The sequence below is a fragment of the Anopheles darlingi genome, chromosome 2 (genome assembly GCF_943734745.1).
Source record: "Anopheles darlingi chromosome 2, idAnoDarlMG_H_01, whole genome shotgun sequence".
NCBI lineage: Eukaryota > Metazoa > Arthropoda > Insecta > Diptera > Culicidae > Anopheles > Anopheles darlingi.
Genome location: NC_064874.1, coordinates 48,481,903 through 48,496,902, shown reverse-complemented (window position 1 = coordinate 48,496,902; position 15,000 = coordinate 48,481,903). Strand labels below are relative to the sequence as shown.

Here is a 15,000-nt window from a genome sequence, read left to right as displayed (position 1 = left end):
AATCCGCGCGGGGGCAACATCATCCTCTGGTGTTTGCTTCCGAAGCGGCCCCTTAGCTTGAAGATCTACACAATCAAGCAGCTGGGCTGCTACCTGGAGGGTGGCGGCAACCATCTGTCCGCGATATGCGACATTAAAATGCTGAAGGTGTTTGTGCAGAGCATTCTGTTGCTGAACCAGAAGCACATTCCCCTCGACGAGCTGCGGCTCGTGAACACGTTCTACCAGTCGATCGATGGGGCCCCAATGGCACAGGGCACCAGTTGGAATCTTACGCAAACGCTGAAAGACTTCGAGTACCTGCGGGCGATTGCCCTAAACGATCAGGAGCAGACGATACTGAAGTCGATCGCTCGGCAAGAGAAGCTGATCTACTCCTGCACGGTAGCCGCAATGCAGATCACGCGGAATAGTGTGGAGAAGCAGAATCGGTTGCGCAAAGAGTTGATAATACAGCTGCGCAAGGACAACGACTACCGGTACTACGATCAGTGGCGCCGGTTAGTGGGTCGAATGACACACGAGGATGCCCCTTGGTACGATGTGAGTAACTATCCGGGTTGCTGGGAACGTGATAATACCTATGGTCCGGATATGACATTGCGCCGCATGCAACGCTGCCAGTTGAGCATTAACCCACGTTTTCTGCTAAAGGAAGCGCGTCCCGAGGAGGGCACGGGCGGAGAGAGGAAGGGTTTGTTGAGTTATCTCTTCGCGCGTGACTACCGACATGAGTACTCAGTCGAGGAGCAGGTGTTGTACACATTTACTGTGCTAAAGATTTCGCCCGTCCAGGAACTGCCCTGCGAGTGTATTCTAACGTGCACGGAGATGGTGCTGAAACCGTACGATGGCGAGCTGGAGATTTACGATCTGCACGATATTGCCAAGATGTGGACGAAGCGGTATCAGCAGCAGGAATCCGCCGTGGAAGTGCTACTCAAGAGCGGCCAGTCGCTGTTCATCGTGTTCGAGCGTGATGCGAGTGAGCGCGACACGTTCGAGCAGGTGTTCCAGGATCATTTCGTTCGGTGTGGTCGCCAGGAGCTGGACCATCACACGCAACAGTGGCGCGAGGGTACGCTGTCGAACTGGGAGTATCTGATGCTATTGAATCAGGTATCCGGTCGCACCTACCACGATCTGATGCAATATCCTGTGTTCCCATGGGTACTGGCAAGCTACGATACACGTACACTGGATCTACTGTCCGAGCGCACGTTCCGCAATCTCGAGAAACCGATTGCCGTGCAGCATCGCGAGCTAGAGAAGCATTACATCAACAACTACAATAATCTCCGACAGGCGGATAGTGGCGGTGATCCGAGTGGTGATCGGCGAAAGATCCAACCGTACCACTACAGCTCGCTCTATTCCAACTCCGGTACGGTGCTTCACTTCCTGGTGCGTGTGTTTCCCTTCACGAAGCTGTTCCTACACTACCAGGACGACAGTTTCGATATTCCCGATCGAACGTTCCATTCGCTGCAGACCACCTGGAACCTGGCCAGCCGAGACTCGCCTACCGATGTGAAGGAATTGATTCCGGAGTTTTTCAGCTTTCCGGAATTTCTCGAAAACCGAGAGGGGCTCGACTTTGGCGTACGGCAATCGGGCGATCCGGTGAACCATGTGGAGTTGCCACCGTGGTGTCACAACTCGGCCCGCTTGTTCGTGCTTATTCACCGGCAGGCACTCGAGGCGAGCGTGGTGCGGCGGCAGCTAAGCCATTGGATTGATCTGATCTTCGGCTACAAGCAGACGGGACAATCAGCGATTGAAGCGATCAACGTGTTTCATCCGGCAACGCACTGTGACTTTAGTGTGGCGGACATCGATGATCCGGTCATGAAACTAGCCCTGGAAACGATGGTAAAGACGTACGGACAGATGCCACGCCGATTGTTTGAGATTGCGCATCCACCACCGGGGATGCACACGCTCGGTGCAAGCCCGCCCAAGGTGTTGGACAGTGTGATCGGTTTACGGTGGGGTTTGTACTGTGGCAGCCCCGTTCTGGCGAATCCTCGGTTGGCTGATGCTTGGGCGATGCTACCGTCGTTGCGGGAGAAGGTCGCAGGAAAGCATGATCCGGCCATCTCTGCGGCGTTGGTAACCCTAGACGGTGACCGGGTATTCGTTATGCCAGAGCGTATGAATGTATTCTGCGTGGTGGAAGGTACGTCGAAGAAGCAACATTTCACGATCAGCTGGGGTGAACGGGACGATCGGTTAAGGATACGACCCTTGCAGCAGGACACTGGTGGGAGCGAGCGTCCGCGTGAGCTGTACTACGGGAGCAATACATCCGCCAGCGATCCTATAACGGCCTGTGGTACGGATCCCAATTGTACGAGCATATTTCTTGGCCACCGGTCGGGGCGCATAGCGGTGTTTCAACCCAGGACACGCCGACGGCGGCTTTCGTTCTTTAATCAAAACATGCAACCACCGGTGACGATGGTACGCACACGCTCCAGCTCGTTCCGTCGCTGGATCGATCGGAAGAGTGCGAATATACGACGCAGACTGGAGCTCGATGGAGATGCCGATCTACAGCAACAGCAGCAACAGTATCAGCAACAGCTGCAGCTACAGGAGGACGAACAGATGGATTGGAACTATCCGATTCTGCTACTAAAACACCGGGCGCCGATCAGTGCGATACGGCTGTCGATGGAGTTCCGGATCGTGGTGAGCGTGTCGATCGATGGTTGTGCCGTCATCTGGGATGCCAATAGTTTAGCGTACGTGCGAGAAATTCCCAAACCGGTAAATGTACTGCACTCCCGGATCAGTGAGGTAGCGATTAGCCCGACGCTAGGGGACATCATTACGGTGCATTCGCAGCAACCAACCACAGCAGCTACGAGCAGCAATATTGGGTTGCGATCGTTTGCTACGCAGGAATCTTGGTCCAGCACGACACTAGTGGAGGAGGATGATAGCTTCGAGGTTACAGAAAACTACAACTTAGACTACGTGAACATTACTATGGCAACGCATCGGGACCAGCTACGACTGTACACCATCAATGCGCAGTACGTAGAGCACGTTTTCGTCGAGAGCCCGATCCGTGCCGTCACCTATTCGTCGATAAAAGAAGGAAGCGGCGTTAATTGTATCGTGGTAGCGCTTGAATCCGGCATTGTGCGGTTCTATTCCAGCTGGAATCTAGCGCTGGTACGGGAAATCAATGTAGAACCGCATGATATACGATGGTGAGTGTTGAAGAAAGCACTCAGGGGCTTACGATGCGATCGTGCTAATTATCATTTCTGTTTCATTTCCAGTGCACTGTTCTCCAAATATCAGCATCTTCTGCTGCTGACCAGCCACAATACCGTGCAAACGTGGACAGCGGAAGGTCTTCCTGGCCCAATGCCAACCATTCAGGAACCATATCAATACGTTAGATAGGCAGCTGCACGGAACGCGTGGGACGCAACCGAGATCTGAACTGATGAGCATCTATCCTTAAGCATGTTGAGCAAAGTGTGTGTATGTGTGTTGGTTAACTAATGTATAGTTATATATGGTTTTGTTACATCAATGTTATCCCTTTTATCAGCCCGATTGGATTCGGAAATTGTTAATTATGAAGATATGAACTGCAACACTTAAACAACGGAACTTTGTGTATATTCGTACTTTGGTGTTCTAACTATGATAACTGAGAAACGGTAGATCCTTCGCAAGGACACCATTCCCGAGTAGAAGCTTTATTAATTCCACCGAGCTAATGGCCTGGCCGGCAACAATGTGTGGGAAACGCTGCGCTTTACCGTCCTGATAAATGAAAGCAATACGTTTGCTAAGGAAATCACCGTAGAAGCTTAAATCGCCAATTTTTACGTAGCCTCGATTCTGCCAATCGTACAGCTCCACATCGATGCGCATCGATTCGGCCGGTTGAAGATCGCACGCCGCTACTTGCACCAGTCTGTATTCCACGGGGAGCTGATCATAGAACCGACGGTACGTTAGTAGCGTCTCGTCGAACAGGGCTTCCGCTTCCTCGTAGCTTCTACAGGCACCGAACATGTGCACCGTGTTAGACTGAACCTGATGCTGCCGGTACCGTTTACCTCGGGCTACCAGCTTCAGTGGCAGCGCGGAAGGAAAGACGGAGAGTTTGGTGAAATATCCAAGGTAGCTAAGTAACGTTCCACCACCACAGAGATGCAGCAGGTTCACCTTATCCGCCGGTTCCTCATCTTCCCGGATGAGATGCAACGTCTCCTTGTCAACCATGGCCGCTTCAACTAGAAACGATCGCACAAAGTCCGGATTGCTGAAGACTATGAAGTTGTCCCGCTGGAATGTCTCACAGCACCGTATCGGTAACTGCAGATCCATGAACGCCGCGTCGTCCGTCATGTAGAAACACAGCGCGTCATACTCAAACTGTTCCTGGATGGTGCGCGCCCCAGCCTGTAGCACATCTTTGGACCGAGGCTGCCGGCTGCTGGGTGCCACGTTCTCGTACAGTATTTTACCCTCTTCCTCCGGTGTTCTCTCGTGCAGATCGTTAGGGAGGGCGAGAAAATTGTTCGCTATAAATGCGTCGGCCACGGCGTAACTTTGCTCTTTGAGCGCTTTCAGGTCTTCGCGTGCCAGGATGGCTCGGTTTTTAAGATGTTTCTTCTCCGCCTCATCGACCGACTGCTGTATTCGTTTTTGCAGCTCGATGCGGCTCTGTTCGATCTGTTTCTTGCGAAGTTCCACGTCCCGGTAAAGTTCCCACTGCAGTTTCAGGCTGTCGCAATCGATAGAAGAGCGCCGGAGACGCACATTTCGTCGTAATCGATCCCAGTCCCCCAGCTTGTGCTGGAAGTCCAGGTACGGCACCAGGACGGCATACTGTTCCCGTGCTTTATCGCCAGTCAGATAAAGGGCAGAGGAAAAGAACCGCTTCGGCGCTGAACTCCACCGGGAACAGAGTTTCAACATTTTACACCGCGCGCACTTTCGTTTACGTAATTTCACACGACGACCGGCATCCGAATTGCCTTTCCAACGTGAAAAGGAACGATACGTATGGAAAACTAGTTGCGTTCGTTCTCAATGGCTGCTAAATTTCCCGAGAAAACCCAGAATTTTACAGTTTTCCACCGATATTCTTTGAACGAATTCCAGATTTCAGAAAGCCGGCTATACTTTTGTTTTGTTGTGTTTCTGCTGTTTCGTAACAACAAACGAATCTGTCAACCCAGCTGTCAAATTCTGGCGCGAAGAATCATAACCCTCGATCGGCTACTAGTAGTAGTTTCGGCTGCCAATAGTGGTTTCGGTTAGTAGATAGTACTAGTAGTAAAAACTACCTTGGCAGGAACTACTTGTAGATACTACTATTAGTAGTTTCGGCTAATGAAAAAGATGCACCAGCAAGAAATCTTTTCTTCGTGCGATTACTTCATTCGTTCGCTGATATAGTTGGCATGATCTAGGCCTAGCGTATTTCATCACTAGAATGAGGATCATTGCTACTTATCTTTAATATGTCTGCTTTCGTGCTTGCTCACATGCTGGCTCAAAATCAGAGCAATGATCCTCCATTTAAAGCAATTAGTGTGGTTTTTTAATGGTAATTATACAAAAATCACCGCTAACAAATCCAGATAACATTGCAAATAGTTCTAGATGATAAGTATAACTCAAAAACAGTATAGCTTTTTGCTTGATTCCTTTAAATGTGATTAACAAAGATATAATAAAATCGATTTTAAATTAATCATCAGGAACTTTTCGTGATCAATCATTAATTAACAATTGAAACGCATTCATGTTTTACACGACATACCTTCCTCCAACATCATGCAATCCTGGCTGGTGTAGAAAAGTAGAAATGCATATAAGAGCAACTGGAGTCTCCTCTGTAGCAATTCTCTAGAAAGAACGATTTTTGCATCGAAGAACTAATGCTGAATAGGTCATCTAGACGGTTCATGTTGCAGTTAACATTTGCTAGCCGTGGATGGTTGTGCATGCATGTGGACTTGCGGTGCGGAATAATTGATCGATGGCTGGCGTCACGTCGCCTTTCCTTTCGTAAATAGAAGCAGATACCGGAGAACCCCCTGGGCTTCTGCTCCTGTGCTCTGTGTACGTGTTTATGTGTGCACTTGTTGGGTAAAAAGTTCGTCGTAAGCCTGCGCCAGGACGACTCATCTAATCTAAAATGTATCTATCACTCTGGCCCATTCAGGAGCCTCTAGCTCTGGCAGCCGTATATGCATGCATGACCTACAAATATCGTGCATATGCCGGGCCATATTTATAGGATATCGATCAGCCGGAATTAGATCAGGGATTCATTTTTAACGTAATGTCTAAATTGGAAATTCAATGATTGATAAAGTTTTGTTTTTGTTTCCTGGTGGTTCCGTAATGGGATGTCCTTGCGGAAGTAATTGACTGTGCGGTGGATAGGGGATGGACCTGTACTGGACAGGGCCCCGTTTGACCATGAAGGCACCGTTGGCACCGTGTAACGATCCATGAACATGATGATCAACCACACGTACCCTTCAGGCGTGTGCTTGCCGGGAGCAGACCTAACGTCTAATTAGCACTATTAATCTACTCGCTCGCTCTACAGGTCGGGTTTTGGGTTGCGTGTCCGAATGATACCGGGTCTGTTACCTGTTGTCTCTGTTTGGTTGGCGATTGTTTCTGATGATAGTAAGTGCAAGGACACGCACGAAAAAAAAGGATAGCCCGCCGACTCATATTTGACCCATTTATTCAGCTTTTCACCCTCACGAATATTGCCGCTGAGAGAAGTCTAAATAACTTTTCAAATACCGGGGTGCCACACCCGTGCATAAGTTTGTGTCACATTCTTCATCCCGAAACTCCTCTCATTAAAGTATGCATTAGAGCTAATTTGCACTCGCAGTTTGCATATTAGCACGCTGATTGCGAGCAAATAGAACAGCTGCGACCGCATCAGCTGCACGATGGAAAGTTCTTCCCTCCTCCAACGATCCAGAAGCAGCGCTCCAGTGCCAACGACGACGACGACGACGACGACGTGCCAGTAGTCTCCCTCTCGTAATGCATTCGTAAACAACACATTTGCTCGTAAGTATCCACCACCGAGGACTTCCGCGGCAGCCGGGGTACTCGCTCACCGGTTTAACGATAAATCTGATAAAAGCCTTCCCCTCCCCAACGACCGAACCTTGTTCGCTCGTTGAGCAGAGTGAGTGAGTAATGGTACTCGGGGTATACGGGCTGGTTTCGTGGGTGAAGGAAAACCATGGTGGAAAATGTATCTTTTTGCTGCGCTTTCCAGCGCGGTCTTTCTTATGCTGGCACGATGAATCGCGGAAAGCTCTCGCCGATCGAGTTACAAAAGCCGGCAGAACGCGAGTAAAGGCGAGAAATGAACGATTGAGTGAACAGGTGAGCGATTGCCGAGCTTGAACGCCGGGCGCGCGCGGTGCTTTATGGGTCTGAGAGAAGAGAAAAGCGATGCTTTGACAGGGATAGAGATCGAGAGCGTGGAAATGGTGGACAAAGCGAGCAAAGGACGAACCCATCGCAGTCAGAAGAGTGTTCATCAGGGTGCGAAGGTGACATCCGTACTCGTAACTCACGGCAATCTTACTTTGCCCGAGTCAGTTGTGGGAGAGCTGTTGTGGCAGATGTTGTGGTCAAAGTGTTGCTGTGCCATTGTGCGAGGATACTGGGCAGCAGCAGTAGCAGCAGCAGCAGCTGGAGCAGCAAAGTGTTGTAGCAATAGTGATCCGATTCCATCTAGTATCGGCCAAAGTACCTGTTGTGCTAGGGTGCTAGGCACCGCCGGACCTACAACGTTTCGTACGCTACCAAGACCGATTAGCCTGTGAACGTTTGAGCCTGTGAACCAGCATTTTGGGGAGTGATCGTCGAATCGATAACTCCAAGCGAATGCTATTAGTACGCTGTAGATTGGTACGTGGCAAAGCGATACTATTTGGTGGTACATTGATCGTTGATGAGTTGTGCAATTGAGTAATGCGAGTTGCCTTGGGATATTCGTGGGAAAACAAAAAGAGTGTGGACTAATATGGAGACGCCTGGTTCCTGGTACCTGGTTTCTTTTTATTTTTTATTGGTGCATACACTATATCCTCACTGGCAGAGCAGAGGGTGTTAGGTTTTGGGTCAAATTTTGAAACAAAAAGCTAAACAAAAATCCAAATCGAACTGAAAACATCAAACAACAACACTGGAGGCGTACGGTAACGGGGTCGATCCTGCCTCGGATCACACAGGCAAGGCCGGAACCGGAGTCGGATGGCGAAACAGGGAAGGTGGTGCTGTGTTCCTCATTAACGCTACTAATGACTCGCAAAGCCGCCCAAATAGCCTGGACCGCAATGGTGGCCTTCCGTCTTCATACCGTCCATACGCAACGACAACGGCCACAACGGTGTGGACCTGACTCTGACCCGGTTTTTACGACCAGGACACGACACAGAACGACGTTCCCGGCTCCGTTCTGTGCACTGTCCACGTTGCCGTGTAGAGCAGAGCAGAGTAGAGTAGAGTTTGAGTTGCGTTGACTGCCAGCAGCTAGCAGGCCAGTCCTCAGGCCTGTCGGGCCGAGCGTCTCACAAGCGTCGCGTCGTTTCGCCCTTGGCCACAACCACACCAGCGGGGAGGTTCCAGGTTCCGGAGACGTCTGAAATATTAACCACGAAACGCAAATGGGGGAAACGCAAATTAAAACGGGGAAAAGGAGCCGGGTGTGGAAAGCAATGGGGACAAATGAAACAAAATAGCGTCCGGTTTTGGTAACAACCAATGAGGGGAGGCATTGGTGGTGGTATTGCGTGCGTGTATGTACGTTGGGACGTTGGGTATGTTCACGAACTGACCAGCACGCGAGCCGAACCGTGTACTCTCGCTCTCGGTGACAAAGTCCGTGGCGTGGTTGCTTCGGTCTCGGTTTCGATCGTTCTCCGTTCACCGTTTGGTCAGCGTTGGCTGGTCGCGTTCTTGGCCCTCCTTCACCGGCAGGTATGTCCAGCGCTCTCTCTTGTGCTGTCCTGCTCCTTTCTGGATTGTTTGTTGGTCAGTCAGTCGGTCGGTTGGTTGGTCGTTCGAACTCGAGTCGAGCGCATTCGTAATCGTAATCGATCGTTGTAAAAGGTTAAAAGCAACAGTGCCGTGAACAGCGTACAGTGTGTTCCGTGGTGTTGTGCCCAAGCGGGACTGCCGAGGCACGGCAAACAGATTTATGCCTAAGCATAACCTTACCGGAGGGACACGGAGGGCCTTCTCTCGGTCCACTGGGTCCAGGAAGTGTGCGTTTCACGCGCAAACACCACCGACGCCGCCGTTGAAGCGGCAACCATCGCGTGTTTTACCCGCGACAATCCCCTCGGGGGTTGTTTCACCACACGGCGTAGAATAGACAGTAGGTGTGGTTTTTGTTTTTGTGTGGTGGGATGCGAGCTGCCCGCTCGTTGGCATGCTAATGTTTGGCGCAAAACCGGGTACAAAAATCGCGCGAAAATATCATAACCACTCGACGATGACAACGACGACGATGACGACAATGATGGTGATGGCGAGGGACGCGGCTTTCGTGGTCGGTTGTGGCCCTCGGCATAAGCAGCACTACTAGAAATGGCCACTAATTAACTAATTAACCGCAGATAGACGACGCAATAACGGTGGTGGTGGTGCAGGTGGTGGTAGTGCCGTCGCCGGAGCAGGTAGTCAAGTGATTGCAGCTGTAACCTGAGCGGTTCGTTCGCGCTCCGAAACTATCTGAAATCAGTCTGTGTTCCTTCTCCCATGGTCGGTCGGTCGGTCGGTTGGAGTTTTCGGTGGGTTACGGGAATGGGATTCGCTTCGATCGCATGTTCGCGGGCCCCTCGATCGATGTTGAGGATGTACTAGAACACGAATACAGTGGAGTGGTGCAGTTGTGGTGCTCGTGGTGATGGTGGCGGTCGTTGGCGCTCGTTATTAGATGGTTCTTGGTGTGCTGGTGTACCCCCCGGGTAAGCGGCGTGGCGCTCTGTCCCCAGAGCGTTCGCTTTATCTGCATTAATCCACGCTTCTTCCCAAAAACCCCTACCCCCAACCGCACCTCCATCGAAGGCGTTGGCCTTCGTGGTTCATGCAAATCCGGATACCGAAATAGGAGTAGGGCAGCGGAGCTCTCGAAGCCCAAAGGGGAAACGAGGATATTATTACTACTGTTACTGTTATTATTAGAAAGCTTTCCATATCCGCGTGGCGCTTGTGTACGGGTACTATGCATAGATATCATAACGAAAGGGATGGCTTTAGCACGCGACACACGATTCCGCACTGGTACCGGAGCTGCGGTAGTACACATGCTGCACACAAGCATACACACACACAGTCACGATCCCGCCTGTCGACTATTTATGTTCATCCAATTAATGATACGAAAATGGCCAAATGGCGGAAGCACGAGGAAGGAGTAGGAAGGGAGTAACGGACGGAGGAATTAAATTAAATGTATTCATCATCAGTTCGCACTCACGCTTGGCGCACTCAAGGGCTTACGCTTTTTTACTAAATGCGAATCGGTTCTCGAACCTCATTGTGTGTATGTACCGCCCGAACGGTCGCTGGTCGCTATCGTTCTCCATTTACTTCATTGTTCCGTTTCGTTTCTGTGTGTACATGTCTGCGTGTTTGTGTGCTTGCGACGAAGGGAAGGAATTGTAATTTGTTTAGCATACTTTTGGCAAATACGCTCCTCGCGCTCGCTCCTAACTAAATTATGCTGCGAAGACAGCATTACGGTGCGTTCGGAAAATTCGGCAGCTCGAACCGTTTCCGGCACTTGTGAGACGAGGCACGTCGGTGGAAAGGAAGGTATGGTGGGGAGGAAATGGAACGGGGTGCTTGTTAAGTGAAGAGCGGTGCTTTTGAACAATGCTTAAAAGAAACAAAAATCAATCGCTCGGCTGACTGCCACGTGCCAGTTCCTCATGGTTCCTGTACCAGTCACCAGTGCTTCAGTGGACCCCACAGCCCCAGAGCAGCTTTGCTAATCGATTTCCCGTTTCCTTTGCACCCCATCCCCCCGTGGAAGTTTCCCTTGTCACAATCATTTCTCATCACAACGGGACCAGAAGTTTGCAAAGTTAATCTTCTACCCTTCTACCACGTCTAATGCAATTCCGGCATGCCCGCACAACCAGGGAACACGTTTGTACGGTACCGAGCCAGAAAACAGAAGAAGAAGAAGAAGACAAACATGAAGAAGAACTCCCTTTTCTGGGACCCGTTTTGTAGGATTGGTTGCCGCAAGATGCAGCAAGTCAGTACCCAATTCCGTTTTTCAATTTAAAGTTACCCATTTTATGTTTCTTGTATTTTTCATTTTTTTCATTTGGGATAAAGGATGAAAAAGGTAGGATCGCGGTTCAGAGGAACGGGTGGAGACTGTTGGTCATAAATACGCGACGTTTGGACCACTCCCAGTAAACCTTTACCCAGCCTCGGGTGCAGCTAATGGGATTTTTTTGTTTTTGGGGAGAACCGATGGAACGTTTGTTGCGCTCTGGTTCTGGACAACCGTTATAAACCGGCTCTACAGTCGGCTGTACATGCAGTCGACCATGTGGAAAGGAAGGTAATATTGATTTGAGTTTACCTAAGGAAAAGTCCCCGGTCTGAGCCACCAGCAAGAACGCTTTGCTAGACGGTTCTCAATCGTTTCCGAGAATCGCGATCGCTAGTAGACAATGCGTGCGTGTGTGTGTGTGTGTGTGTGTGTGTGTGTGTGTGTGTGTGTGTGTGTGTGTGTGTGTGTGTGTGTGTATGTGTACGAGCGAATGGAATCGGGGAGGGGAAGTAGTAGTGGAAAGACAAGCGGCAGAAGGAACATGTCACCGGACAAATGGATAACCATAACGCAAGTTCCGGTCGTCCGGAATAATTACATTACATTCCCCATTTTTTTGCTTTGCTGCCGACTTGCCTTCGGTCGGCCTGTCAACTTGTCAAATGGAGCTCGAAATGGTTATGCTCTGACGTCATAAGCCGTTCCTCCATGCCATGACGCCATCGATGGCACTTCGCTTAGCAGGCAATCCATCGTGGAACCGTGAAAAGGAGAGAAAACCCTTTTTTCCCAGCCCAAAAAGAAACGACGGCCACACACACACAGTTCCATTGTTGCCGGCCAAACAAATCGATCTCGTCGTCGCTCCATGGAAGCGGAAAAGCGGTTTTTCGAGCTCAGATTCTGGCTGTACAGGGGTACAGGGACAGGTGTATGAAGGCCAACGTGTGAACACGTGAAATGACGTCATCGACGGCAGTAGCTAGCAGTAGTATAGTGGCTCGTCGAGGAGTTCGAAAAACCGCGTGCAAATGGCCCCTTTTTCCGGCCCGTTCTTTCACGCCCAATGTCTCGCTAAGCATCGGATAATGCTTTCCGGCGTAGGGTGCTTAGGGAAGGGGCTTATCCTTACGTTGGCTTTTTGCGACTATCAAACGGATCGCACGACGGTAGACGATGGTCGATGCATAATTTACACTGTCAATCAGCAGCACTACCTGGACTCCTCTTCAATTACACGTCAACCGGACGGACGGACCGTACTGGACTGCGTTGGTGGATTTTTGTTGCTTTTGTTGTTGTTGCAGTCGTTGTACGAACCATCTAGTCGAGTGGTCTCCATCATACGCAGCCGGTGGTGGTGGTGGTGGTGGTGGTAGCGTGGTGTGCCATATCGATTATTGAGTGCATGGAATAGCTGGTTGGTGGGTCAGTAGTAGAGAGGATGGTTGATGTCCATTAGGAGCGCTCCGTCGAGTACGTAACGTACGGAATCCATCCAGATAGCCCAGAAGGTAGCCAGAAACGGTGCACAATGTTCTGCAGGGAATTTAGGTCCACGACGATCATAAAACCATTTGGCTAAGGATTGTTGGAATGCACCGTAATTGCCCTTGTTAAATCAGTACAAACCTTCTCGGTGAAGAGTAAACAATAGGTTTTCGAGAGTTATCGAACAACGTTCACTGTTGTGCCAATATGACGTAATCTATGGGAAGGTTTTACCAGTCAATGGTTGGTGACATTGGATTCGAGGAACGCATAGTTCGGTTTGGAGGATTGATTTAATTAAAACGGGGGTTACCATCTTGGTCCAATCACGAAGGTAATTGTAGCTGCCGGATCTCAAAGCAGCAGTCACCACGATTTCGGTGAACAATCTTAAAAATATCTTTATCAGTAAATCAATCCTCTACTTCTAGATTGATGAATCGATCGTAGAATATAGTTACTGTTAAAGTGCATTCCATTGAAACAAGCTCCCAGATTCGTGCCTATTACGGCTGAGGCCCGGAACACAGCACTTTCAGCTGTTCTTGTTCTCGTAACATATACTAGAAAGCTACATTTCAGTACTAACTGATTACTATGTCTATGTTATCCTGATTCACATACCTATACTGTACCGAATGTACCGTAACTGCTCACTGGTCATGGTCCAAAACAGTCCTAAAGCCAATTTTAAAGTTGCTCCAATTCTTTAACCATTCCCTGGCCACCTGCTTCACTTACAAGGACCTTCCAGGTGTGGCCTTGCAGTGTTCGGCTTCCGAGTGGTCACCGTTACGTGTGTGTGTGTGTGTGTGTGAGTGGTGATGAATGTGATTTGGTGTAAGATTTATGAGAAACTTGACGGAGAATTATGGCCGCGGCCTCCTTTCGGGGTTTTACCTTCCCCGAGTACCGTGGCTCACAGTCGGTTTCCGCAGTGGCTGACCGGCTGACCTTGCTGAGCTGACCGGAAACGCGAGCATACCGTAGCAGACCGTTGTTTGTGGTCTGACCTAACCCATAGGATCAGCAGCTGCAGCTGGTACTGTGACCTGTGGTGCGGAACCGTTGTGGGCGCAATGGTGATCCTGGACGGAAGGGGGGTTGTGGCCTGCTGACCTGCAGCGCAGCTATCGACATGTATGCAGTCGTTGGTTGCTATTGACGGTAGCTGGCTCGTGGCTCGTGGCTTGAGGATTTCTGGAAAGTGTTTATCGTTCAACCGAAGGCCATAGGGCGGTCGGCCGCACTCCTCAACCAGTGATATGATGGGTCTAGGTCAGCCATCTTTTCACCTTCGCCTCACCTCATCAGCTAGTGTCGGTGTGAGCGGTGTGACCAGCACGGTCGCAACAGCACGGGCGACTCGACGGTTCGACATGGTCCGAGTAGCCCGGTCTACGTTAGTAACGCCGGCGAGTGCAGACCAAGGAGGCTGCCATGCTGCTCACGATCTCGATGTGGCCCTCGTTGCTGCGCAGATGGATCTTCTGCAGCTTCTGGTGTCTGATCCTGGGCCGTGCTCCCAACGTCTCCGCTCATCCGCTGGTGATCTGCTTCCAGGATCAAACGTACGATGACGTGAGCGTTCGTAAGTGTCGAGTGGCGGACAACCGCGCCGTGAGTAGCGGACGGTTGATGGGTGATTAACCGTCCATCGTCCAGATAGCGGATGATAAGCACCGTTCGTGGTCGTGTGTGAGGCTAAGCGCTAACGGAACAGGTGTTTCGTCGCCTATCATGATGGTCTGCCAATCTGTTTTCAATTGGCCATTGAAGTGCGCCGGACCAGCGTTATCATTCAGCTGTTGGGACCTGGTTTTTCGGGAACAGTTCACCGTGAAGTGCCGATGAGAGAAGATCAAACCTGGAGCAGGTAGTTCTGTTCTGTTGCACAAGAATAAGATGTCTCGTGCTGGGTTAGCCGTGTGTTTGCTGTTGCTCGTGGTGCAAGGTAATGTGTCCAGTGCGGTTCGCTACGAAACCGACACTGTAACCAGTTGGCAGTCGTTGCTGTCGGGATAGTTCATCGGTGGCACGATACGTGATTTCAGTGTTTTTCTTTCTCCGGCAAATGCCGTGAAACTTAGAGCTCGGTGTATTGCCCTCTTTCCAATAACATCCTGTATAGCGGCTACTGTATTTGAGTGTTTGCTTGTTGGGAACATTGTGACAAACAT

General features: G+C 50.3%; 3 protein-coding genes across 6 annotated transcripts in view; 2 read left to right on the top strand and 1 right to left on the bottom strand.

The window, feature by feature from the left end:
• The window catches only part of LOC125951865 (lysosomal-trafficking regulator), a 13,310-nt gene extending 9,568 nt beyond the window's left edge, over nucleotides 1-3,742 (top strand). For both annotated transcript variants that reach the window (XM_049680965.1, XM_049680964.1), the window contains 2 exons: nucleotides 1-3,221; nucleotides 3,294-3,742. The exon at nucleotides 1-3,221 is cut by the window's left edge and continues 173 nt beyond it. In XM_049680965.1, the coding sequence (XP_049536922.1) occupies nucleotides 1-3,221; nucleotides 3,294-3,420 (3,348 nt within the window). In that variant the 3' untranslated portion in view covers nucleotides 3,421-3,742. The remainder of the gene's footprint in view (nucleotides 3,222-3,293) is intronic.
• On the bottom strand, nucleotides 3,656-5,141 carry LOC125951880 (serine--tRNA synthetase-like protein Slimp). The gene has a single exon (XM_049681001.1). It carries the CDS (start codon nucleotides 4,951-4,953, stop codon nucleotides 3,661-3,663), a length of 1,293 nt encoding a protein of 430 aa, XP_049536958.1. The 5' UTR covers nucleotides 4,954-5,141; the 3' UTR covers nucleotides 3,656-3,660.
• Nucleotides 5,142-7,672: 2,531 nt separating this feature from the next.
• The window catches only part of LOC125951873 (signal peptide, CUB and EGF-like domain-containing protein 2), an 11,309-nt gene continuing 3,981 nt past the window's right edge, over nucleotides 7,673-15,000 (top strand). Inside the window, exon 1 of one of the 3 annotated variants that reach the window (XM_049680982.1) lies at nucleotides 7,673-7,941. Coding sequence is in view for 2 of the 3 variants with exons in the window: in XM_049680980.1 (XP_049536937.1) it covers nucleotides 14,726-14,774 (49 nt within the window). In the remaining variant the exon portion in view is untranslated. Of the gene's footprint in view, nucleotides 7,942-9,931; nucleotides 10,005-14,665; nucleotides 14,775-15,000 lie in introns of those variants that run through there. The other 2 variants (XM_049680981.1, XM_049680980.1) reach the window with 2 other exon arrangements.

What these genes read in the sequence shown, in the direction of transcription:
- LOC125951880 (XM_049681001.1), bottom strand. Translation starts at nt 4,953, where the DNA reads ATGTTGAAACTCTGTTCCCGGTGGAGTTCAGCGCCGAAGCGGTTCTTT.